This window comes from Suillus fuscotomentosus (assembly GCF_016647785.1).
Source record: "Suillus fuscotomentosus strain FC203 chromosome Unknown F5891scaffold_32, whole genome shotgun sequence".
NCBI classification, from domain to species: Eukaryota; Fungi; Basidiomycota; class Agaricomycetes; order Boletales; family Suillaceae; genus Suillus; species Suillus fuscotomentosus.
Genome location: NW_024539544.1, coordinates 370,587 through 392,391, shown reverse-complemented (window position 1 = coordinate 392,391; position 21,805 = coordinate 370,587). Strand labels below are relative to the sequence as shown.

Below are 21,805 nucleotides of genomic sequence, written 5' to 3'. Positions count from 1 at the left end.
AAGCCTTTGTGCGAGCCTGTCTGTCGCGCCCTCGGACGCTCGGTTAAAGGTCGCCGGGTTGATACACATGAACGTAATGCCTGGCGCAACAGATCAGAAACTCTGTTGTCAATGAAAAAATGACAACAAACTATAAGTATGCGACAGCCGTGCTGCTCAGAAGAGCCCACCAAACCCCATATACTCTGAACAACGCCACATGATCAGGGTTACGGGAGAGTCAGTACCCATGGATAATGGCAGAACAACGAAAGTGTTATGCGAGAAAGTTTCTCAACCAGCCTATCATTGCGAAGGACATGATATGTATGTTCCCTGTCTTGTCTTCGTTTCGCGTGTTGCATAGTCTACGTCATCCAACACCATGTGAAACGCTTTAAAGTCACGAGTGCATGCTTCTACGCCGAATATACTCCGCGTCCTTTCGACCGAAATGTAGGAGGCGGTAGTACGGATATCGACGATCGAGCCTCTGATCAAGCGGTTATCCGATTCGATTGCAATTGAACTTTCTGTCCTCAGGCCGATCTGAGTATCATTAACGTTGAAAAATCATAGATGCGACACCACTCACGCACCTTGGTGAGCAATAGAATTACTCGTCCCAACGCATGGCAGACGGAATCCAATAGGCTTGCCCATAGTGCTCGTCTTGAGAATCCAGCCAGCAAAGGCCATCTCGAAGAAGCATGTTCTCCAGAGCAGCTCGAGCACGTTCTCCCGTCCATCCTCGACGGTTCTCCAGGATTGCTTCAACAATCCATCCTCCTTCTACTTGTGCTTCCGCAAGAATTACAGCCTGATCTGCATCTAGTTCCTTGACCACGCTTCTCACCATCTTCTTTCCACCACCAACGTCAAGCACTTCGTATCCAGCGCCGAGCGGTTGAAGTGTCTTGATGCTTCTTAGAACATCTTCCTCTGTAATGACACCACTCTCGACGCCGCGCAGCTTGCTGACCATACGTACAAGCTCCCCCATTTCTATCACGCCCCCGTTTCTCTCCCTTGTGCTTACGCACACGTCTACTATCTGAACTCCCAGCTCATACTGCCAATCGCCCATCCCAAGCATTTCTGCCCACCAGCCACCCTTCCTTGGTCCAGCGAGGGGGTCTACGCCAATCGACGAGCACATTTGCTGAAATGCATGACGAAAAGCTGGATCGCTACGAATTGAATCTCTGTGTGTCGTTGCGAAGTGCGACAGGGCAGTTCGGAATTGTGTTAGTTGTGACTGTAGATTATCGACCTGAGTTTTCGAGAGCTCTGAAGACAGTTCTGCAAAACGCTGTGATAGTTGTTCTTTGTCAAAAGCAGCGAGACCGACGCCGCGATGCATGTTCATTTGGTTGCTTCAAAAGTGGACCTACTCTGATGGTCCGCCTAGAACGACTTCGCTATCACGTGGCAAGGTAGCAACTAGTACGGGAGAAGCCGTCCCGGAGTGTCGGCCAGTTCCATTGGGCCCCGACGATGCGAACGCGCACGCTAGATCTGTACTTAGCTAGAGACCTCCATCATGGGGCACCTAATAACGTTGGCTACGTGAGCGCTTTGTCATATCTGCTGTATCTTCATATTTACCTACATCTTTCCAGATGGTGCGTTGTAGTGACCTCGATCCCAACTAGCACACACTAAACCGCTGGAAAGTTCATTAAACCAGTGGGCGTTAGATTTTCAAGTAATGCTCTTCAGATCACCACGTATCATTCAACTAAGGTTATACGTGTTAGGGAAATTATGAACGTATCATTCAAAGCATCGCGATCGCAAAGGAGCGCGGTGCTACCCTGAGAGTCGGACCAGAGCTGGAAATTCCGTCAGTACTCGTGCACTGTGATAACGCGTGTAATTATGATCCTCCACAATAGTGGGTATGGCTGCTACGACCATTTCCTTGAAGGTACAAACACACACACATAAACATGGCACTCCTGATAACCTATCACAGGGGACACCATCCTTCATTCCTGGGAGGTACTGGCCAAGATCTTGGCCAGCGATGATACCATGGGAATTATCTGTGATATTGGAATGTACGTGTAAAGCGTCATTTAACGATTCTATAGATCTCATTCAAAACATGTCAGGCCTGTTGTGCACAAGAATGTAATTTACAACTGCCGTGTCATTGTACACGACAGGCAGATTCTGCTCATTCGCCCTAAGATGTGGCTCGCCAACGATGGCAATTACCGCGAAATGCGGTACTTTACTCCCTGGATGAAGTATCAACAATGGGAAGATCATTTCCTCCCAAGGATTATTCAAACCGTCACGAAGCAGGTTTGTCATTGATTTCCTCAACCTCAGTCATGCACAACTCTTCCTTTCCAGGTCAAAGTACCTTTTGGAGACTGCATTATAAGCACGGTGGACACCTGTATAGGTGTCGAGCTCTGTGAAGAGCTCTTTACGCCAGCAAGGTATGTGTCTTCATCTTACCCGAGCACGTCCGTTCATGCTCGCATACTCTAAGTCCGCATATTTTAATGGGACTCGACGGCGTCGAAATATTCACTAATTCCAGTGGGAGCCATCATGAGTTACGAAAACTTTACACCCGCGTCGAGCTAGTGAAGGAAGCGACACTCAAGGTAACAGCCGTGCCCCAGTATGGACTCTGCCAGCTAACTCGCCTTCCAGCTTGGTGGCGTCTATCTTTATGCGAATCAGAAAGGCTGCGACGGCGATCGGCTGTATTATGATGGTTGTGCCATGATCGCCATGAATGGCCACATCGTCGCTCAAGGTTCACAGTTCTCCTTGGATGATGTTGAGGTCATCACAGCTACGATCGATATCGAGGACGTGCGCTCACATCGCACATCCCGCAGCCGCGGGCTCCAGGCTGCCCGTTCTCAGGCTTTTCATCGGATTGAAGTGCCGTTCGCACTTTCAAGTGGAAAGTTTGGCGATACAGATGGAGCGATGGCCCTCGGTATCCAGGCCAAGCTTGCTGGAGCAAGATTTCATACTCCAGAGGAAGAGATAGCGTAGGCCCATTATTTGTGGGTAAATCCAAATACTGATGATCTCTACAGACTTGGTCCAGCTTGCTGGCTCTGGGACTACCTCAGGCGCTCCCGTACACAGGGATACTTTGTCCCTCTCAGCGGAGGTATCGATTCCTGCGCTACAGCTGTGATAGTATATTCCATGTGCCGCCTCGTGGCTGAGGCTGCACGCAAGGGAGGTACTGTCATTCATCTGCTAGATTTGGTATTTTGGCTAACATGATCACTTTAATCAGACAAGCAAGTTATTCTTGATGCAAGACGAATGGTCGGAGAGCCGGAAGACTCGGTGTATACCCCTTTAGACCCGCATGAGTTTTGCAACAAGATCTTCCACACGTGTTACATGGGCACCGAGAACTCTAGCGCAGAAACGAGAAAGAGGGCCAAGGACCTTTCAGCAGCGATCGGATGGTATGCGTACACTTTATTCCTCGAGACGCTCGACTAAAAATAAATCCAGCTATCATACAGACTTGAACATGGACACTCTTGTCACCTCTGTCCGTGACCTGTTCGCGTTCGTTACTGGTATGCGACCTCAGTTCAGAGCCCATGGCGGATCGGGTGCGGAGAATTTGGCGCTGCAGAACATCCAGGTAAGTACCACGAATCGGGATCTACATGGTCATTGATGATTGCTGTCAGGCACGGTTACGGATGCTCCTTGCTTATCTCTTCGCTCAACTACTTCCTTGGGTGCGAGGCAGACAGGGTGCACTCCTCGTCCTTGGCAGTGCGAACGTTGATGAAAGGTATGTTGACTGGCTGAAATAGTGACAATTGACTGACTTAGGGTTCAGTCTCCGCGGGTATTTCACAAAATACGATTGTTCAGCAGGTCAGCCTATCTCGAAAGAAATGCTAACTGAACTAATATTAATACCAGCTGATATCAATCCTATTGGCGGCATCAGTAAGACTGATCTCAAGAAGTTCATTGCCTACGCTCGGGATGCGTTTGAACTTCCTATCTTGAACGAGTTAGTACAGCTGGGTTATCAGGATCGGCACTTTTTCCTGATATTCTGCAGTTTTTTGACCGCCGTACCGACCGCTGAGCTAGAGCCAATTTCAGAGACATATGTCCAAGCGGATGAGGTGGATATTCACTCGAAAGTGTTCTCTCAATGGTGCTGATCACTCGATAGGCGGACATGGGCATGACGTATGATGAACTATCAGTCTTTGGTCGTTTCCGCAAAGTGGAGAAGTGTGGACCATACGGCATGTTCACGAAGCTGGTGCACGAGTGGGGCTCATTCCTGTCTCCCGTTCAAGTATGTCATCATTCAAGATCAAATGTAATCCGCTGATTACGTCTTCTAGATCGCAGAGAAAGTCAAGCATTTCTTCTTTGAATATGCGCGCAACCGTCATAAGATGACAACTCTGACGCCGGCATACCATGCAGTAGGTATATTTATCTTCACAGACTGATATGAGACTGACTTTGTCGTAGGAATCCTACAGCCCAGATGACAACAGTATGTTACGCTCAAAACTCCACATCACAAGACTAACATTGTCGCACAGGATTTGATCTCCGTCCTTTTCTCTATCCCTCTAGGTTCCCGTGGCAGTTTAAGAAGATAGATGAAGTAGCTGCAGTCCTACCTGATCGTTCCAACTCGGCTGCAGATAAGACCAAGACTGACTGAATAACGTAGAGATCCATGTACTAAGACGACATAAGGCCTTAAGCTTTAAGGCTCTAAGCCACAATAAAACGATACTTTGTATTCCAATATGGCGGATATCATGCGAGTACAATACAGTGCGATGGACAGAGAAACCGAAAGGAAATAAACAACAATGTTAGTCAGATTATGTCCGCAAGAAACGTGATAGCGTGCTTTGAACCGTTATCTTCTTCATGATCGTCGGCTCCGGAGCTGAGGTAGAAGAATAAACATCGCTGCGATTAGCATAATAATCCACAGAATCACTTACGATCAGTTAGGCCTTCATCTTTTACTTTCCGCTTGATGCTATCCATGACTTCGCTGACAGCAGAACGATCGAGATCTCCCCGAACTTTCATCAATCCTTCCACAAACGGTATACATGGCCCGTGTACTTTCGCGAAGGCCCAAAACGACAGGAATGCCATGCTTTTAGACGCTTCCAACATCGCTAAAATCAAGTCCACTACCTCAAAGTATGGCTCGATCTCTTTGGTGGGTTTGAACCCGCTGAAGAAGGAGAACACAGTACTGATGTCCTCTTTGATGCGCTCCGTTGCTGCTGGTATGCGTAGTTTTGGGCAGTTGGCGAGTGCAGTAAGATAAGTAACCAGGAAGGCGTCAAGCAGATACTCGACAAGAAGCTCGAGGAGTGATGGATTGATATAAGATTGATCGGCCATGTAATCCCGCATCGTAAGCACGATCTGTTCCATGATACCGTCGTACCATGTTGGCTGGAAAAGTTGCTTAGTCGCGGGCTTCAAGTCGTTGAGGATAATATCAATGAATGTCTGGATGCATTTCTTCGCAACATCCAAGTTTCCATCAATGGCGTCATTAAGCTTCTCACTAATGGGCGTTCGGTATTTCTCTGATACAAGGGGTTCGAGTCGTCCTAGAAGCGCCTCGGTGTTATCGGCGGACTTGATCTGGTCGTTGGCAAGTGCAATGCAATACTCTGCCAGACCCCCGACGACCTCCTCCGGTTTCTCCGTCTGCTTCTTCAGCTCTGCCTCAACAACTTTGGTCCATTGATCCTGTATGTTCCGCATAACTCGATTCACCTCGCCCACCACACGAGCAAGGATAGTTCCTTGACCACTTTCTGTCGCTGCATCGATTTGTTGGTTCACCATCTGGAACAGGATAACCGCGCCCTGCGTGCCATAGAGTCCATCGCTGTCCACTTCAGGTGGATCCGAGCGCGTGATGAACTCCTGAATCTCTGTCTTCATCAGGTTCGTAGACCATTCATCGAGCTTCTTGACGATCAATTTTAAGTAGTCCTCGATAAGGCTCTGCTCCTCGCCGCCGAGCAACGGTGGATCAAGGAGCTCCGGAGCTACATTCAACTCTGTCATGCTCTTCTTGTACTCCTTAATCCATGCATGAAGGTCGAGCATGATGCTCGCGTCAGGCTCCGATTCCTATGATGCGCTGAAGAGTCGCATTCAGAGTACGGTGGTACTCTTTGATATAGAACGCATGCATCTCGTAGTTCGGCGGAAAGCATGGTACCACATCGCTTTCGATGCGGATGAGGTCTTGATATATCCAACTAAGGCCACCGAGAAAGGCGCCAGGGTCGTGCTGATGTCGCGTATATGCGTCGTCAAAATTAGCCTTAATAGAGTCCGATATGGCTTTGGTTACTTTAGAGCGGTAGTGCTTAATGATACGGGCATTTGCCTGCATGGACTTGAATTTAGATGCTGCATCCATCTTGGCAGCTTTTTTGACGAGCCTAATAGCGATAGCCTTACACCAGACCATATTAACTTCGTTCCATGTGGATGATGCAGTGTCATACCTTTTCGTCTTCCCGTGCCTCGAGCTCCGCGATCTTTATGAGCTTTACCACAACTTGCGGATACCCTGCACGAACAAGTGGCAGCACATTGCAGGCTAACTCCATGATGTATGTCTCGAAGTTTTCAATGAGCTTGTTCAACCGCTCAAACATACGCGCAAGTTTCTGGCGCGAGTTGGCAGAAGCTTTCTTTGCTTGATGCATGGTCTGATTTCGGAATGCCTCCAGACGGTTGATGTGAAAGTGGATTGGAAGGAGATTAGGAGCGGGCCCAATGATGATCCTGCTCTCCACTTCCAATAATTCCTCCAGTACATCGAGCTTCGAGTTCATCTCCAGCAGATTGTTGACCATCTCCTCCGTCTGTTCGAAATTCCTGTGCACCATAGACACCTGTACAACCTCAAGCTGGCGGAATGCGTGGACAATAGATAACGCACCCTGCTGATCTGGTCGAAGGTTGACACAACATTTTGAGGGTCGGAGCACATCCTGTCCACAATCTGCATCTCCTCCTTTATGACCTGAACGTTGTTTCGCGTCCCAAGCAATTTCGTGAGCCCCTCCCGAGTTGCATCAAGCTGCTCTTTGACGCCACTTTTGAGTCTGGCATCAATTGAAGCCTTCTCTTTCTCCAGTTTCTTCCGGAATGCTGAGATTTTGAGGAGATCGTCAGGAGACTGGAGGTACTCGCCGATGGCTTGCGCAGCAGATACCTGCGGGGCAGCCATGGGAGCTACGGCGGCCAGGCTGACCTCCAATGTTCAAAGATTACTGTTGCCAGGAAATAAGTCTTTATATGGGTGAATGATTGAATCGAGGAATAAGTGAAAGTGACTTCAGAAATAACACAGTCCAGACTCCACACGACTTAAGGTACATTAGAGGCTGGCTGGCGCCTGTACATAATAGGCGCCTGTCAAAGTCACACATTCAATCTCATAAACTTGTGATTTATTTCATGGCCTTTTTTGCAAAGCCAAGGTCATCAGCGCGTCTGGGATGTCGACGGAGACTGTTTCTCAGATCTTTTAGTTCTGAACGTGCGAGAGATAATGACATCGTGATAGTAGGAGGCGGGCCAGCAGGATTGGCTTTGGCAGCTGCCCTTGGTGCGTCGCTTTTTTTGCTCACGTCTCGCTCTTATTCGAGCATTATGGGCAGCTGCGAACCCTATCGCCAAAAATTCACTCAAGATCACGCTAATAGAAGGGGGGGACTTGTCCAAAATACAGGATTGGGGCATGCCGCCCAACGCGTACTCAAACCGCGTCAGTTCCATCACACACACGTCTCAACATTTCTTGAACAGTGCGTGTACCTTGTGAAGGTGCTTGATATCATAGCTTACTGGTTTCAGGGATTGGAATTTGGGACTACGTCGAACATGCACGCACGAATCCTATTCACCAGATGCAGGTGCGTCTCTGCAGGGTGACATCGTCATTTAGTGCTCAATTGTCTCATATTAGGTGTGGGACGGCGTTTCCGGTGCTCGCATCACCTTTGACGCATCTGTAATGCCGGAGTCGAGTGAAATGGCTCGAATGACAGAAAACCTGAACCTCCAACGCGCACTGCTAAGAAAGCTTTCGGATACCCCGAGTGTCCAGGTAATTCACAGCGTCAAAGTCGAATCGATACAACGCGAGGCAGGTGATCACAATGACTGGCCTCTCGTGCATCTTTCTAATGGCGCCACCCTACGCGCAAGGCTGCTGGTCGGCGCCGACGGGTTCAACTCCCCAGTGAGGTCGTTCGCTGGGATCTCATCATATGGATGGTCATATGACACGCAAGCGGTTGTTGCAACACTAAATCACGCGCCGCGAGGACCATTCCAGGTACCCAACAACACAGCTTACCAGAGATTCCTCCCGACGGGTCCGATTGCATTCCTGCCGCTCTCCCCTTGCACCTCTTCGCTTGTATGGTCGACCAAACCTCATTTGGCAGCAGCGCTGAACAAATCATCTCCAGGAGTTTTGGAACAATTAATCAATGCCGCTTTCCGCCTCCCCGAGCCATCCCTGCAGTATATCTACAAACGACTTCTTGAAGGCACTAAGTCAAGCGAGGAGATAAAGGAAGAAATTATGTTCAGGGAACGCTCGGACGGCATTTCAAGTCACTCTGCGTATGCATCCGCCACTTCAATGCTTTCAGATGGTGGTATTCCCCCGGATGATGCGGATGCGCTTCCTCCCCTCGTGACATCAATTCAGCAGGGCACCACAGCAAGTTTTCCGCTTCGCTACAACCATGCTGAATCCTATATTGGAGAGGGCGCAGGAAGCCGCACAGTCTTAGTCGGGGATGCTGCGCACACCGTCCATCCGCTAGCAGGACAAGGTTTAAACCTGGGCCTGGGAGACGTCGACGCTCTATCAAGGTGCATCATACAAGCTCTGAGACACGGAGGAGACATCGGTGAGACGCGTCTTTCTTCATCGAGAAGTGCCCTTTAACCATCTCTTCAGGCTCGTATACGGCTCTGATACCCTACGCGCGGGAACGCTATTTTGAGAACCACAAGGTGATGTCAGCGGTCGACAAGCTGCACAAGGTCTACTCTTCTACAGCGCAGCCGGTGGTGTGGGCACGATCTGTGGGACTTGAAGTGATTAATGAGCTTGACTCAGTGAAAGCCGCGTTGATGATGAATGCTGGGGCGAGCTCTCGGTTGCAAAATGCAAGCGGATGGGAATTGTTTGCTAAGAGCATCGAGAGTCTAGCAGGGGCCGCTAGTACTTCAAAAATGGTCAGCGGGATGATTGGCGTAGGAATGCAGGAGTTGGCCAAGAACGCTGGCCAAAGATTTTTGGACGCCCTTGAACGTGTTTACATAGATGACCTTGCTTTTTTTCTTCAGATAATTAGAGTCATTCCACGTCTCGTATTCATATTGACCCTCGAGCTCTAAAGCACACTACACTATCTACGAAATATCAACCAAGACTTGCCATAGGGACGTTGCGGGAGATTTTCGCAGGTGATAAGTTTATTTAGCTTTGTACAAAGAGGGACCTCCTAAGGCCCGATTGATGAGGTCATCAACATATCAAGTATGCCCCTCTTTGGATTTTGATATCAACACAGGAGGGTTTCTGGGGAAATATAAATTTGCTGTCAGGACTCAGGAGAGGAAAGTTTATCTCTCGTCAGAACGCCCATCACTACACACTTGCGTACATATTTATTATCATGTCCCTTGTTCACTTCCACTACGACCCTTTCACCGAGTTCGAGCGCCTCTTCGACGATGCTTTCAGTGCCCGGTTCCGTCCAACATCTGATGTCAGCCGAGCCGTCGAAAGCGGGTCTCGTGTAGGGACATTCCGTCCAAAGTATGTGCATAACAAGGGACTCCGAATCATTGCACCACTGACTTTGAGTAGGATGGACTTGATCGAGCTCGAGGATAACAAAGTCATGGCCGTGTTTGATTTGCCTGGCATGCAACCGGAGAATGTCACAATTGACGTGCAGCAGAACCGCCTCACCATCTCAGGGGAAATGAGTGCAGAGAAGGATATCACAGAGAAGGATTACGCTGTGCGTGAGCGCACACAAGGAAAGTTCTCTCGTATCTTGCAGCTACCTGTAGGAACAGAGGTATGTTGTATCCAGCTTACTACCTCCGTGGGCCGAAACTCAAGTCACCTGCAGCCTAACGACGTCAAAGCAAATATGGAAAATGGAGTTTTGAAAGTTACTTTCCCAAAATTTGGGAAGGCGCAAGCTTCCCAGCGTATCGGTATTACTTGATTGATCATGCCAGAAAAAATGTTCCCCAAGAAACGTTGCTACCTCCCGTTGTACAATAATGATAATTAATGCATTGTTGCGCTGTCAAGTATTAATAATGGCTGAGCGTGGATTGTAATAGCAACTCTAGGACATGTTACCGTCTAAGATGTGGATGTGGGAGAGTGTAGTCGTTGATACTCGCCCCTCATGAAGGTCCACCACTGCGGCCCGTACATGTAATATATTGCTCCAAACGCCGCACCACCAAGATGAGCATAATGATCAAACATCCTGTTTCAATGGCATCACCAAGATTAGTGATGTTCTCATGCACATTTTTTGTACCCACCTCCAGCCGCGTATGATGCCAATCATGTCAAGTATGACGATACCACCAACTCCCGCTTGAATCGGTATCGAAACGAAAGGAGGGAAAATGAGGCTGACTTGAGCGTCTGGAAAGGCTAATGCGCTGACTGTCACAGCTGCGTAAATGGCGCCAGACGCGCCTAATGACGGTAAAATCTCCCTCGGAGCAGCAGTTGCAGTCTTTACAGCTGTGCTAGAAATTGCCGTAGCTGCTGGAGAGTTCTTTATGACTGCAGATGCCGTGAACTGATTGACAAGGCGAGGGAAGAGAACTTTGCAAGCAGCAGTGTGGCTAACCAAACCAGAGAAGAGTCCGGCTTCGAAGGATGAGTAAACCAGACAACGAAGACTGGCACAAGCATCCTACCGGAGATGAAGAAGGCAAGAAAATGCCACTTGGCAGTGGCTTCTTGCTGATGTTCACCATGTTTGAGTTGTTCCAGGGTAAAATAGTGCGTGGCGGCCGAGCCTTATAGAGGAAAGAAGTTAGGATGTCCCTCTAGAGAGATATCTAGCGCACCAAAGCTAGCTAGGGCCATTGAATTTGCCAACAAGTGGATGAAGGATTTATGACTAAACGTGCTCGTTAGCAGAGTATATGAGCGTCCCGACAAGGGGTGGTGAGTGAAAGTTCGGGTCATGAATGGCGCGAGTCGTGGTATCTTCCACACGAGATATATAGCCGTGTTGACACCGCAAATCAACCAGCACAATCTTCTGCCTTCGGGGGCATCAAGGTATGATTGTGCAGCTTGAACGTAGACGGAGAGAGCGAGGTTGCGCAATGCAAGAGGCCATTCCGCCAACGTATCTTTAAGTTGATTTACTTGGGTTTGCAGATACTGAAGAAGATAAAATGTATGATGGAGAATTTCGGACAAGAGTGAAATGCACCTTGCCAAGCTCTAAGTACTGAGCCTTTCTCATCTCTTCAGTAGTTGGGGGTCGCGGAGTCCATCTGTGAGAGACAGATGCCAGATGTTTTGACCAGTACTCGGTGTCGACTTCGGTTTGACTTGCAGCTATCGAATACGCGAGTAAAGACCCACCAACAAAAAACTAATAAGCCATAAGCCGGCTAGCTAAAGCATGAACAAATGAAATTTGCTAACCAAAACTTGGTTCCGTATTGTTGGTCGGGGAAATCGAGAGCTGAAAGACTCTACTTCAGTTGAACGGGCAACTTGGTCACGAAAAGTTGGCGGTGTGCTCTGGAATGATTTCTCCGACGTAAACCGCCCTATCCTTGGAAAGTTACGTGGTAAAGAATGGACAAAAGAGCGACTCGAAGGATGAATGCATGGCCGCAAATATCGAGACGTCTTCAGGATGTTGATAGTAGACATGTTATGTTAACGTGTGCGTCACAGACAGAAGATGTCTTCGCCAAATCGGGCGACCCGTCCGATTGACTCCAGTCCCGCATAGTGATCTTCTCTTTTCGCTACCTACTGACATGGCAATATATACGTTGATCTAGTACCTGGACACATCAAGCATTAGGCAAGTCGTCTTGAGCGCCTGGCCTATGTCACAGGAACCATGTTCTACTACATTTCATTCTTGCGGCCACCTCCCACCCAAGCCGCCTTATCTGGTGAACCCATCCTGATCACCCCTCAAATCGCCAATGATCTACGGACAGAATATTACACAGACGCTCAAGATATATTTTATTCGTGGTCCTTGCATTCGGCCACACCAAGCCCAGTAACAACAAAGCCCGTGAAGTTGACGAGCTGGAGGGCATCTACGATGTACAAGGAAATACCCGTCCCACCCCCTCGAAATGTCCGCAATGGAGAATACTGGCGCCTTATCCTTAGCTCTGGAACATCACGAAAAGATCAGGTACTTTCCCTGAACGATGAAAGTCTGGGGCGCCAACCGTTCCCTGTCCTCTCCGATCCTATCTTTTTCTCCGCTCGCCCAAACAAGGCTGTGAAGCAGGAGCGGATTCAGAGATCATATGCGTTAACTGCAAACAATAGAGACAATCCTGTGATATTCAATATTATTGAACAAACCTCCTTTGACCTTGACAAGGCAAGTCAGACATCAGCTCACCTCGCTGCAGATGGTTGAAGTGAGGCTCCAACAGAAAATATGGGACAGTGGTATCGGCCTTAGCTCTTGGTTAATACAACTTCACTCCGGGATGGTTGCCAACACCACCCTGGTTTCAAAAGTGAAGAATACACTCTTCGCCTCCAAATGCAATGTTCTCGAGCTAGGTGTGAGCTCTCAGCGAGGTAATATTCCTCGCAGTGCTGACTCTGAGTAGGCGCAGGAACTGGCATGGTTGCTATCGTTCTTGGTATTTTGCAAGGCCTTGATATTCCTGTCACAGCAGGAAAGATCATAACCACCGATTTGCGTGAGCGGCGATGTGGTAGTAAACGGATACAATCACTCATTGTGGTGTTCAGCCTCTGCTCTGCCCCTATTGCAGAGCAATATAAGTTCGAATCAATCTCTCTACCACCCTGGAAACGCGCCTAAGGGCGTTGTTCTCGACTGGGATGAACTTGACATATCCACCCAGGTGGCATCATTCGTCAATGGCATCGATGTGATTGTGTGAGTACGTATCAACCTGCATCGATCAATGTTTTGAGCTTTCATACTAGGATGGCAGATGTTACATATAACACTGCATCGTTCCCTGCACTCATAGGAACACTCTCCAGGCTTATCATGTTCTCAATGAGTGGCACGCAAGCAAAACCTCCACTGATCATTCTTGGTTACAAAGAGCGAGATGTGGCAGAACGTACTCTTTGGGAAATGGCAGAGAAAATCGGCATACGTTTTGAGGAGGTCGCACAAATTCCTGGAGCGGAGGGCCCACCTGTTGAGGTTTGGGTGGGGACGGTGTTAGTAAATACACAGTGAGCTTACCATATCATATTCGGAAGCGACATTAGTCGGATCCGCGAAGTATCGACTAGCTGAGGTATGAAACACTTGCGAACAAGTACAGATGACTAGAATTAACAGCAAAATGCAATACAAGAAATGCGAGGTATGTAGTACTGAGATAGTGTTGATGATGGTGTACTTTAGATATCAGAGCGATCAAAGTGGCGGAAGGGGCCTGCGACAGTGAGGACAAATATTCTGAGAAGATCGATCAATATGCAGTCTCATTCGTTTATATAGACGGTTACCTTGATAGCAAGCCACTAGTAGATGGTGGAGATTAGCATCTGGAATCCGACAGGAAGCAATAAACGTACCTTCTCCAGACACTCCGTATGCTGTTCGACAGTATGAGCGTGCCGTTTACATATAAATGATATCGAGAACTCACAAATAGATGTTGACAAGGAGCCAGACTGTAGCTTCGCCTTGCTCCGACATTTCGCAGCAATCCACCAGTGACATGTTCTAGCTGTTTCTCATCTTCGGTATGAATAGCCTCCATGCAAATAGCGCAGTCCCCGAGAGATTCCTCAGGCGCTTCTGGGTCAGCGGCAGAAAGCGGTAATGCTGGATGATAGTCGTGCACTTGCGCACGAGCAAACTGCAATGCTCATCAAAAACATCTATACAACTGGAAAAACGCAACCTACTCGTTTTGGAAGGAAGAATGCCGGTCCAAAACGCTGCTGAAGCAGTATAATGGCAACTTGCAGGAAGATGAACATCGCAAGATACCAGATCCAACCTAGTAAAGTATAAGTCAAGTTTGGTTGATCCACGACTCTGAACCTACGGCGGGGCTCGACATCGAGCACATTCTTTGGACATGTCAAGAAATCTGAAAATATAGATATGATGAACATAAATCGACAACAAATGCACTGTACTCACAAAGTGCATGGAAAAGTCGACAGAGTGATGTGCCAATCATATACTCGGCAGTCAGTGCGCTGCTCCTGCCTTTCTTCACCGATCGAACAATCTGTGGCAACCAGAAAAGAGAGTACATGCTTGCCACAAATACCAGCGCTAGCGAAGGAGTCACGATGACTCGTACGATGAATGTTAGGAAGAAAAACATTCCAAGCCCTGAAGGAACGTCAGAAGTGAATACGAGGGCACCGGAATACCTACATATCCGTGCTTGGGGATCAGAGCGAATGTGTCGAAACAATAAACTCAAGAATGTTGGGCCAGTAGATCGAGGAGGAGCTGTCGTTGGTGTAGGCACAGCTTGAGAAGGCACTGATGGTTCCTGTTGTACTGGCCGAGGAGGGGGTGGCGCCACTGCATCCTCTGGAGCTTGGACCTGATTGATGAGGATGGCATGTTGCTGAAAAGCCAATTCAGTCTGCGTAGTCTATCGAGCAGTAAAAGCTCACTAACAGATTCAAAAGCAAAAAGTACGCAGGCAACGAATGCTGGAGCCACCAGCGATAAGGAAGGACGCCCATTAGCAATAATGGCAAAAGTGATATGCCCAGCAAATGAGACAGAGTCTACAATAGATTGTGTAAGGAACGTCCATAGGGACACACGAGACAATCCAGCAGGAGTACGACTTCGGTCAACTTGACGAGAGAGCAGTAGTAACTGCACCAGGTACACCAAAGCCGAGATACCAGCATCTGTCCAAAAATGCGAATTAATAAACTGACTGAGTCAAGACGGAACGTCCTGACATGTGGCAACCTTCCGAAAGAACAACTGAGACCTTAAGGCAAGCACTCAGTTGGGTCCCTAAACAGGAAACGTTGAAGCCATACCTTAATCCTTCTGCGTCATGCAAGTTATATAGAATGCCGCATTCTCTACTCAAAAGCACGCCATTGAGCTTGAGAGGCGGACGTTTCACTGTCCATCTTCCCGTTGGTTTCTGTAATTCGTCTTCAAGGTCCTCCATATACTTTGCAGGTATCTCGGATGGCGCAATTTGTGCGTAAACGCTGAATCCACAACCTCCTTGCGACTCCCCACCTGCAAGCACAGTTAGAAGTGTGACAGACATAGGAGTTAGATTTGGCATACTGGGCGAGTCCTGGTCGATAACACCTGCATCAATCATATCTTTCACCTTGTTAATTCGGGACATCAATTCAGGTTCTATTGTCCGAGCAGTGTCATTCTGGAAAGCTTCTGGGACGAATGCGGGGATATAACGGATATCTATATGTCGACTAACACAACATCTGTTTCAGTCGTCTGAACGTCATCGCTAAGAACACACCCGGTAGGTTCAGCAAAACCATATATTGACCCATTTGCAAGAAAGTGCACGCCTTCAAAATCCAGTTTCATATCATCGGAAGTGGCGGGATGACGGACATCAATTCTGCCCTGTGGGGGATTCAAGTTTCATAAAATGAAGTAATGAAAGCAACCCACGTGAACCATGGCGATCTTTTCGGTAACACCTTTTACGCTGATTGGAGCTCGATCCATTATACTCCATGAAATTTTGTCCGACCCGGTCCAATTCCAAGATCCGAAGTGACCGGTGAGATCTGTCATATTAGTGTCACCCATGAATGTCTCAGCGTGTGTTCTCCAGGAATAGGTTGCGGATCCAAGGCTGGGAGGGGTGATATTGAAGAAGTCGATCTCGCCGTGTGTAAATCCGGTCACATTCGAAAAATAAGATGCCCACTGTGGGTTAAGACGAGACCCAAAGGACATGAATGACCCTACAAGAGGGGTGGCGGCGGCATTTCTGTCTGGCTGCGCTTCGTTAGCATTCATCAGCAGCCAGAAGCAACTTGGTACATACCATTATAAAGTTAGACTCTGTCCCGTTCAGCCAAGCAGTAAAGTTTGACAGCTGGTAGTTGAGGGATTGAAGGGCATCCTGGTAATGATTTCGAGCGAGAAATTCATCCCCAGTGTGATTTGTGAGTATGAAGAGCATAAATATTAGGAACAGAAATGATGGAACGGAGCTCCTCTGCTGTGGTATTCTCGCCGACTGTCCGTCGTTTTCGTCATTGCGGTCCATGGGTGTCAGTGGTACACATTCAAGATTCCACGACAGCACTCAGGGAACCTTCGGAACTTGGAAACCACTGCACTATTGATCACGTGCCAAATGCACTGGCACCGTTAACCTGAGCCGCGATGAAGACAGCACCAGACAGCAAACGGTGGACCCATTTTCACTCAGCACTACAACTTGCCATATCGCGCTCAGCACACAAATGGACGCGAGTATCAAGGCTACTCATATTTACGCGTGGTTTGAACTAATGGTCGCGTAGATACGAAGATTTTCAGGAATGCTTCACGCTCTGGTGCAAGGAAGAGCCACATGGTGCAGAGGGTATTTTTAACACCGTCTCGAGGCATATGGAGGATCAAATACACGTAAGTTTCGTGTTTAAGCATCACAGAATGCGCATTTACTGAGACCGCCTCAGCAAAGCTGTGAGAATTTGTTCAAGGAGTTCAATGTAAGGGACAGTATCAACATTCTCCATGCTGTCGTCTCGGAAGCCAGAGCTCGAAAACAACGTGGAGAAATACATGGCAAGGATGTATGGAGAGAAAACCTCGCACCACGTGCTGCTGTTCGTGCACGTACCGTCCGAGTGATGGAATCTGAAGTAGAGCGTATACGAGCAGAACTGCAGGCTGTAAGTAACTCTCAAACGCTGAAAATTTTTCTGACTTTATCAGCTTGAGGAAGAGAATGCTGCTCTGTACGCCCGGTGTAAGGATAATGACGACAAACAGCGTGCTGCAGATGCTAAGACGGTGGAATTATTGGATATCCTTGATGATGTGCGTGATTTTTTATTGGATTTGTTTGAGCATTCTAACAAATATGCTAGGTTTACGCGAAGTGGAGTCAGCTCCCGCAGGATGAAATAGGAGTATGGGCTCTTGAATCAGCAGAGAATGTCGGCCTCGCGCAACCACCATAGATTGCGCCACGATATGAGTTTAGGGAGATAGTAGCAGTCCGCTTTTTTGGTTGATGATTACTGCTGTACAAGCTATTGACAAAGTGTACTGGAAAGAGTATTGTAATCTATTAATTTGCACCCCAGAAACTCCTCAACGCCTCGTTGACTGCTGAAATCATTTTTAAAAACAACAACACCCAAGTTGTGACAATGGGACAGTAATAATGGCAAAAGAGTTATTGAAGCGACTGATAGCAGCAACTGGTTTCGATCCAGTGACCTCAGGGTTATGAGCCCTGCACGCTTCCACTGCGTCATGCTGCTGATGACCAACCGGTAGACGTTGACATCCTTAATCTCTTTTGGGAAATTAGTACATACCTTCATACACACGGTCTCTTTCCATAACATCATGAGTACCGAGCGGAAGCCAGCACCTAATGCACTATGGGCATATCTTCTCCAGAAGGATCTTCCGGCGTCCAGCGACTTTGCCGCTACACCCATGATTCCTTCAATGGCACCAGTCGACAGGACCAACACTTCCATGCGAATGCTCATTCACGATATGCAGACGACCCTCGAAAAATTTTCTACGAGAGTGGACACTTTACTCATTAACGTCAAGGACGCAAAGACTGAAGTGGTGAACTGTAACCGGATATCAGAGAGTGAACGTGAACGCGTGCTCGACGAGATCTCGAATAGTTGTGAGTGTGCGTTTGGATTACATGTTTTCAATGGCAAACCATTTGAAACGTTTGTAAACGAGACGGTTTATGTTCTCATCACTCTTTTTAGCAAAGAAAGTGCAAACCGAGTTAAAGGCTTGCATCGGTGCACCATCGCAAGCATCATCTCTCGAATTGGTCCAAAAATCACAATCTTCAGCGGAAAACAGCATACAAGCTCTAAACAAGCGCATAGATGCGATTCAAATGGTACTTCATGATTTTACTACTAATCCCGCTTTGTCTCTAGTACACCCAGCTGATAGGCCGTGATTACACAGCTCGTTCAATCTCAGAATCATGCTATGCAAACTATACAGGACCAGCAGCATTCAATACTAACCGCGGTACTTCCCCTTCTTCCACTTGTACAAACCTTCCCTTTGTATGCGGATCAGGTCAAAACGTTCATAACCGATAACGTCCTGTCCAGTATTTCAAGTCTGAGCCGCGATATTGACAGCATGAAGGTCACTTTATCCGATCTATCCGTTCCTTTGAACAGCATGCAAAGTGTTTCCAATTCAGCTGTATCAGTCCTGCGCCCTTTTCCTGAGAATCGGTCCACCCGCAAGCGCACCAATTCGCGGTTAAATCAAGACGACGCACGTTCAGGGCGCTCACAATCCGAACGGCCTCACTCTGTCGACCCGGCGACGAGTAGCCCTTGCACAGATCATCATAAGAAGCGGCGATTGGATAGCGTATTACCTACTACCTCACTTGAGCTCGTGGGACCTCATACGGCGAATTCTCCGGCAAAACACGCCCTGGATGTGCGCGAATCCCTAATTGCCGACAGGTTGACTTCTCCCGCGTGTGGCTCTGTTACTAGCAGCGGCTACACTGCAGCACCAAGGCCTGAACACACCGCGAGGACGCCGCTCGCTGACATACTGCCTCCTCTAGTCAACTACGCCACTGTACAGTTTCGAAAGCCCGCTACCAAATATCCTTCTTCCGGTCCTGCAGCCAACTTTCCAACGAATGTTCAAAAGATGCATGCTTCTTCTCAGTCGGGCAGATATCCACTTCCATCGGTTCGAGTTGACGAGGCGATTCCTTTAGCATCAACCGCTACACCAATCAGTTCGAATATCTCTACTACGGCTACGAAGTCCGACAACTTTGTCCCACCAACTGCTAACAAAGACAGGAAGACGCCAGAATCGGCACCTGCTGCTCTATCCATCCATCCGCAACCAACTTCGAAGGCTATCAAGTTGGAAGAAGTTCTTCGCTCGCCCCTGAGATGTTATCTCTCCATTCCGCCGTCACCGCTATCGTCTTTGTCTCCGTCTCCAGCACTGGCTCCAGCCCAGGCCGTTTTGAAAAATCAGGTTCAGCATTCTGCGAGTGGAATGGCACGGCGACAAGTCACATTTGCTACGTCGAATCAAGCATTCACCTCATCCACCTGTCCTGGTCCTTCGGTACCATCGTTACGTACGCTTGATTCCATGTCCGCATCGATGAGTTTGCGTGATCGACGTGCGCAGATGTCTATGGTGAGCGCCAGTACATGTTCACGGACGATTGGCTTAACATGTACTTTCAAGCTCGGACGTACTGCTTCCAGTGCAAAGCGCTTTATCCCTCTGGGTTCCTCCTCCGATGAAGAAGGCTAAAGACCGCATACATTTCCTCTCTTGCTTCTCAATCCCCGTTTTCACCAGTTGTAGACAAAACAGACACTACAAGAAGTCGAGATGATGTCCATTGATACTACCAAACTTAGAATTCAAATATGTTCATCTTCGACTCATACATCTTTGACTTGCTCCTCCAGCCAATCCCACAGCGCCTTGCCGAGTTGAGGGTCTTGGGTTTCCTGCCTAGGCGGTCTGACGCGAGCCCATGGCACAAGATACTAGAGACGTTTTAGCACCACAACATCACACAAGTCTAATCCCGAGATTCACCTTGCCATTCAAGCTAGCAGCTTCTGGGGACGTAGCAGCATACAACTGCGTAAGGGCGCCTTGCGACACATCATACAGTAACACCTTAAACTGACAACCCCATTAGCGTTGAAAATTTTCCATGAGGATTTGGTGGATTACTATAATCTTCTTGACAATACTTGGAAGTTGTGCCGCAGCGTGACGTGGCAGATCCGAATTGATATTGCCAGGATTCAGTGCCGTCGAAATAACACCCTGGTCTCCATATCGCTTCGCCAATTCAAGAGCAAACACGACATTTGCCTGTACCATGATCAACTTTGTTCCTCAACACTAAAGGAAGTGCTGTACGAATTTGCTTTGGTTGTAGAGTTTGCCCTTGGAGCATTTCTTTCGAGCCGGGCCATCTTTGAAGGTGTTAAAATCGAGACCTCCAAATAAATGGGCGCAGGAAGCGACGTTTACAACGCGGACTTTTCCCTCAGAAGTGGCTTTAGCCGTCGAGGTTAGAATGGGAAGCAGGAGCTTTGTGAAGTAATAGTGACCTGAAATGTACCAGTCCTAGGTCATCTCGGTGTCAGCTGGTGTTAAGTTTCTCACCAAGGATATTCGTTCCAAATTGGAGGTCGTAGCCATCTGCAGTCACTAGTTCGATGGGTGGTGTCATAACACCACTAGTGATGTTCAGTACCACGGATCTCGTCAAGGTAAAATAAGTGATCTCACGCGTTATTTAGAAGGATATGCAATTGTGTTTCTTTGCTGTCAGATATTTTGATTTGAAGCTGACAATTCCTCAAATGCATCTCTTACCTCAGGAACTCTTCAGCAGACGCCTTGATCGCCTTTAGGTCTCCAAGGTCAAGTTTCAAGAATATTGCCTCGTTTCCGGTCTCCTGCTTCAGTTGACGGATAGCCTCCTCTGAGGCAGCCTGGTTGCGGGCAGCGATGTAAACTTTTGCACCATGTGCAAGTAGAACCTTGGAGTCCATGTCAACACAAACCCTCTTCGTTCAATAAAACAGCAATTCACTTTCGCAGTCTCCTTCCCGATACCCGTGTTGGCACCAGTCACAATGATTACTTTTCCTGTCAGATCTGGGATTTGGTCAACGGAAAAAGTGGCCTTTGGAGGTGCTGCGTCGATGACAAATGATAGAACATTGTCCATTGCTTCAAGTTGCCTCCGGGAAGTATATCGCCGACACGGAACAGCTGCCAGCCGCTACTTAAACCCATCCAAAACCCTAACCCCAATACGGGGTTGCTGTCAATGCTCGGAAGGAACCGGCACCACATGTCTGTTTTCATTTTCTCTTCATACGTTCTTTGAACTTCTTTCCCATCTCACTCGATCCTACACAGTATCCTCATATTTTCGTCTTCTCTCCACGCCCAGTGTTAATATAGCCAAGAATTAATATCCGTGCTGTTCTCAGTTATATTTTGAATAGTATACACGTATACCCAGCATCTTATATAGCTATCTATCCCATGCAATAGAATAGAGGTCATTCACGAGTCTACCTGGCTAGCTTATTTTCCCGCCCACCCGGCAATCTCACAACATCCGAACCGAGGGTCCCAACCACTGTTTCTCTGACCTCATGGTATGATCTTTGGGTCAGACGAAGCTTTCCGAGTCTCTGAGGTGCGGTGACTAAAGCGTAACGGGTTATGTATAGCTACATCTGAACGTTATACAA

General features: G+C 48.0%; 12 protein-coding genes and 1 non-coding gene across 13 annotated transcripts; 7 read left to right on the top strand and 6 right to left on the bottom strand.

Annotated features, from left to right (window-relative positions):
- Window positions 1-106: 106 nt before the first annotated feature.
- F5891DRAFT_403266 (EAP30/Vps36 family-domain-containing protein) lies at window positions 107-1,374 on the bottom strand. The gene is made up of 2 exons (XM_041371710.1): window positions 579-1,374; window positions 107-512 (listed from the first exon to the last, which is right to left on the bottom strand). Exon 1 carries the CDS (start codon window positions 1,346-1,348, stop codon window positions 596-598), a length of 753 nt encoding a protein of 250 aa, XP_041225114.1. The 5' UTR covers window positions 1,349-1,374; the 3' UTR covers window positions 107-512; window positions 579-595.
- A 35-nt stretch (window positions 1,375-1,409) lies between these two features.
- On the top strand, window positions 1,410-4,772 carry F5891DRAFT_1038828 (uncharacterized protein). Its single transcript, XM_041361911.1, has 19 exons — window positions 1,410-1,548; window positions 1,657-1,687; window positions 1,740-1,825; window positions 1,878-1,909; window positions 1,958-2,042; window positions 2,097-2,292; window positions 2,344-2,432; window positions 2,486-2,603; window positions 2,653-3,002; window positions 3,051-3,202; window positions 3,260-3,437; window positions 3,487-3,622; window positions 3,672-3,778; window positions 3,827-3,864; window positions 3,913-4,124; window positions 4,175-4,303; window positions 4,353-4,436; window positions 4,486-4,510; window positions 4,560-4,772. The coding sequence occupies exons 1-19, from the start codon at window positions 1,523-1,525 to the stop codon at window positions 4,682-4,684; spliced, it is 2,199 nt and encodes a 732-aa protein (XP_041225113.1). The 5' UTR covers window positions 1,410-1,522; the 3' UTR covers window positions 4,685-4,772.
- Window positions 4,773-4,850: 78 nt separating this feature from the next.
- F5891DRAFT_1233255 (exocyst complex component Sec6-domain-containing protein) lies at window positions 4,851-7,252 on the bottom strand (the record flags this gene model as incomplete). The annotated part of the gene is made up of 5 exons (XM_041369604.1): window positions 4,851-4,918; window positions 4,977-6,118; window positions 6,180-6,469; window positions 6,522-6,914; window positions 6,962-7,252. 5 exons carry the CDS (start codon window positions 7,250-7,252, stop codon window positions 4,851-4,853), a joined length of 2,184 nt encoding a protein of 727 aa, XP_041225112.1.
- A 187-nt stretch (window positions 7,253-7,439) lies between these two features.
- F5891DRAFT_1278858 (uncharacterized protein) lies at window positions 7,440-9,485 on the top strand. Its single transcript, XM_041370340.1, has 5 exons — window positions 7,440-7,633; window positions 7,686-7,832; window positions 7,882-7,940; window positions 7,994-8,951; window positions 9,002-9,485. The coding sequence occupies exons 1-5, from the start codon at window positions 7,483-7,485 to the stop codon at window positions 9,442-9,444; spliced, it is 1,758 nt and encodes a 585-aa protein (XP_041225111.1). The 5' UTR covers window positions 7,440-7,482; the 3' UTR covers window positions 9,445-9,485.
- A 196-nt stretch (window positions 9,486-9,681) lies between these two features.
- Window positions 9,682-10,562, top strand: F5891DRAFT_402969 (small heat shock protein). Its single transcript, XM_041371707.1, has 3 exons — window positions 9,682-9,868; window positions 9,920-10,136; window positions 10,191-10,562. Exons 1-3 carry the CDS (start codon window positions 9,726-9,728, stop codon window positions 10,287-10,289), a joined length of 459 nt encoding a protein of 152 aa, XP_041225110.1. The 5' UTR covers window positions 9,682-9,725; the 3' UTR covers window positions 10,290-10,562.
- On the bottom strand, window positions 10,433-11,986 carry F5891DRAFT_1189677 (uncharacterized protein; the record flags this gene model as incomplete). The annotated part of the gene is made up of 6 exons (XM_041367199.1): window positions 10,433-10,562; window positions 10,621-10,957; window positions 11,008-11,109; window positions 11,161-11,482; window positions 11,535-11,699; window positions 11,753-11,986. The coding sequence occupies 6 exons, from the start codon at window positions 11,984-11,986 to the stop codon at window positions 10,433-10,435; spliced, it is 1,290 nt and encodes a 429-aa protein (XP_041225109.1).
- A 66-nt stretch (window positions 11,987-12,052) lies between these two features.
- On the top strand, window positions 12,053-13,598 carry F5891DRAFT_1038813 (putative methyltransferase-domain-containing protein). Its single transcript, XM_041361910.1, has 5 exons — window positions 12,053-12,686; window positions 12,742-12,874; window positions 12,925-13,017; window positions 13,070-13,220; window positions 13,271-13,598. Exons 1-5 carry the CDS (start codon window positions 12,183-12,185, stop codon window positions 13,533-13,535), a joined length of 1,146 nt encoding a protein of 381 aa, XP_041225108.1. The 5' UTR covers window positions 12,053-12,182; the 3' UTR covers window positions 13,536-13,598.
- Window positions 13,599-16,647, bottom strand: F5891DRAFT_1038804 (uncharacterized protein). Its single transcript, XM_041361909.1, has 15 exons — window positions 16,333-16,647; window positions 15,951-16,283; window positions 15,793-15,902; window positions 15,594-15,742; window positions 15,332-15,542; window positions 15,248-15,279; window positions 14,952-15,193; window positions 14,700-14,898; window positions 14,457-14,654; window positions 14,359-14,403; window positions 14,216-14,310; window positions 13,954-14,166; window positions 13,880-13,900; window positions 13,811-13,825; window positions 13,599-13,760 (listed from the first exon to the last, which is right to left on the bottom strand). Exons 1-15 carry the CDS (start codon window positions 16,555-16,557, stop codon window positions 13,719-13,721), a joined length of 2,130 nt encoding a protein of 709 aa, XP_041225107.1. The 5' UTR covers window positions 16,558-16,647; the 3' UTR covers window positions 13,599-13,718.
- F5891DRAFT_1038802 (uncharacterized protein) lies at window positions 16,648-17,611 on the top strand. The gene is made up of 5 exons (XM_041361908.1): window positions 16,648-16,762; window positions 16,817-16,922; window positions 16,976-17,191; window positions 17,235-17,339; window positions 17,390-17,611. Exons 1-5 carry the CDS (start codon window positions 16,677-16,679, stop codon window positions 17,480-17,482), a joined length of 606 nt encoding a protein of 201 aa, XP_041225106.1. The 5' UTR covers window positions 16,648-16,676; the 3' UTR covers window positions 17,483-17,611.
- A 105-nt stretch (window positions 17,612-17,716) lies between these two features.
- Window positions 17,717-17,788, bottom strand: F5891DRAFT_t81. Its single transcript has one exon. It is a non-coding gene; the product is annotated as a tRNA-Met (tRNA).
- An 88-nt stretch (window positions 17,789-17,876) lies between these two features.
- On the top strand, window positions 17,877-18,468 carry F5891DRAFT_953653 (uncharacterized protein; the record flags this gene model as incomplete). The annotated part of the gene is made up of 2 exons (XM_041375200.1): window positions 17,877-18,174; window positions 18,266-18,468. The coding sequence occupies 2 exons, from the start codon at window positions 17,877-17,879 to the stop codon at window positions 18,466-18,468; spliced, it is 501 nt and encodes a 166-aa protein (XP_041225105.1).
- Window positions 18,339-19,876, top strand: F5891DRAFT_402726 (uncharacterized protein). The gene is made up of 2 exons (XM_041371706.1): window positions 18,339-19,703; window positions 19,755-19,876. Exons 1-2 carry the CDS (start codon window positions 18,501-18,503, stop codon window positions 19,821-19,823), a joined length of 1,272 nt encoding a protein of 423 aa, XP_041225104.1. The 5' UTR covers window positions 18,339-18,500; the 3' UTR covers window positions 19,824-19,876.
- On the bottom strand, window positions 19,752-21,619 carry F5891DRAFT_402704 (uncharacterized protein). Its single transcript, XM_041371705.1, has 8 exons — window positions 21,133-21,619; window positions 20,913-21,079; window positions 20,826-20,861; window positions 20,700-20,773; window positions 20,451-20,644; window positions 20,259-20,402; window positions 20,118-20,207; window positions 19,752-20,065 (listed from the first exon to the last, which is right to left on the bottom strand). Exons 1-8 carry the CDS (start codon window positions 21,268-21,270, stop codon window positions 19,958-19,960), a joined length of 951 nt encoding a protein of 316 aa, XP_041225103.1. The 5' UTR covers window positions 21,271-21,619; the 3' UTR covers window positions 19,752-19,957.
- Between the last annotated feature and the right edge of the window lie 186 nt (window positions 21,620-21,805).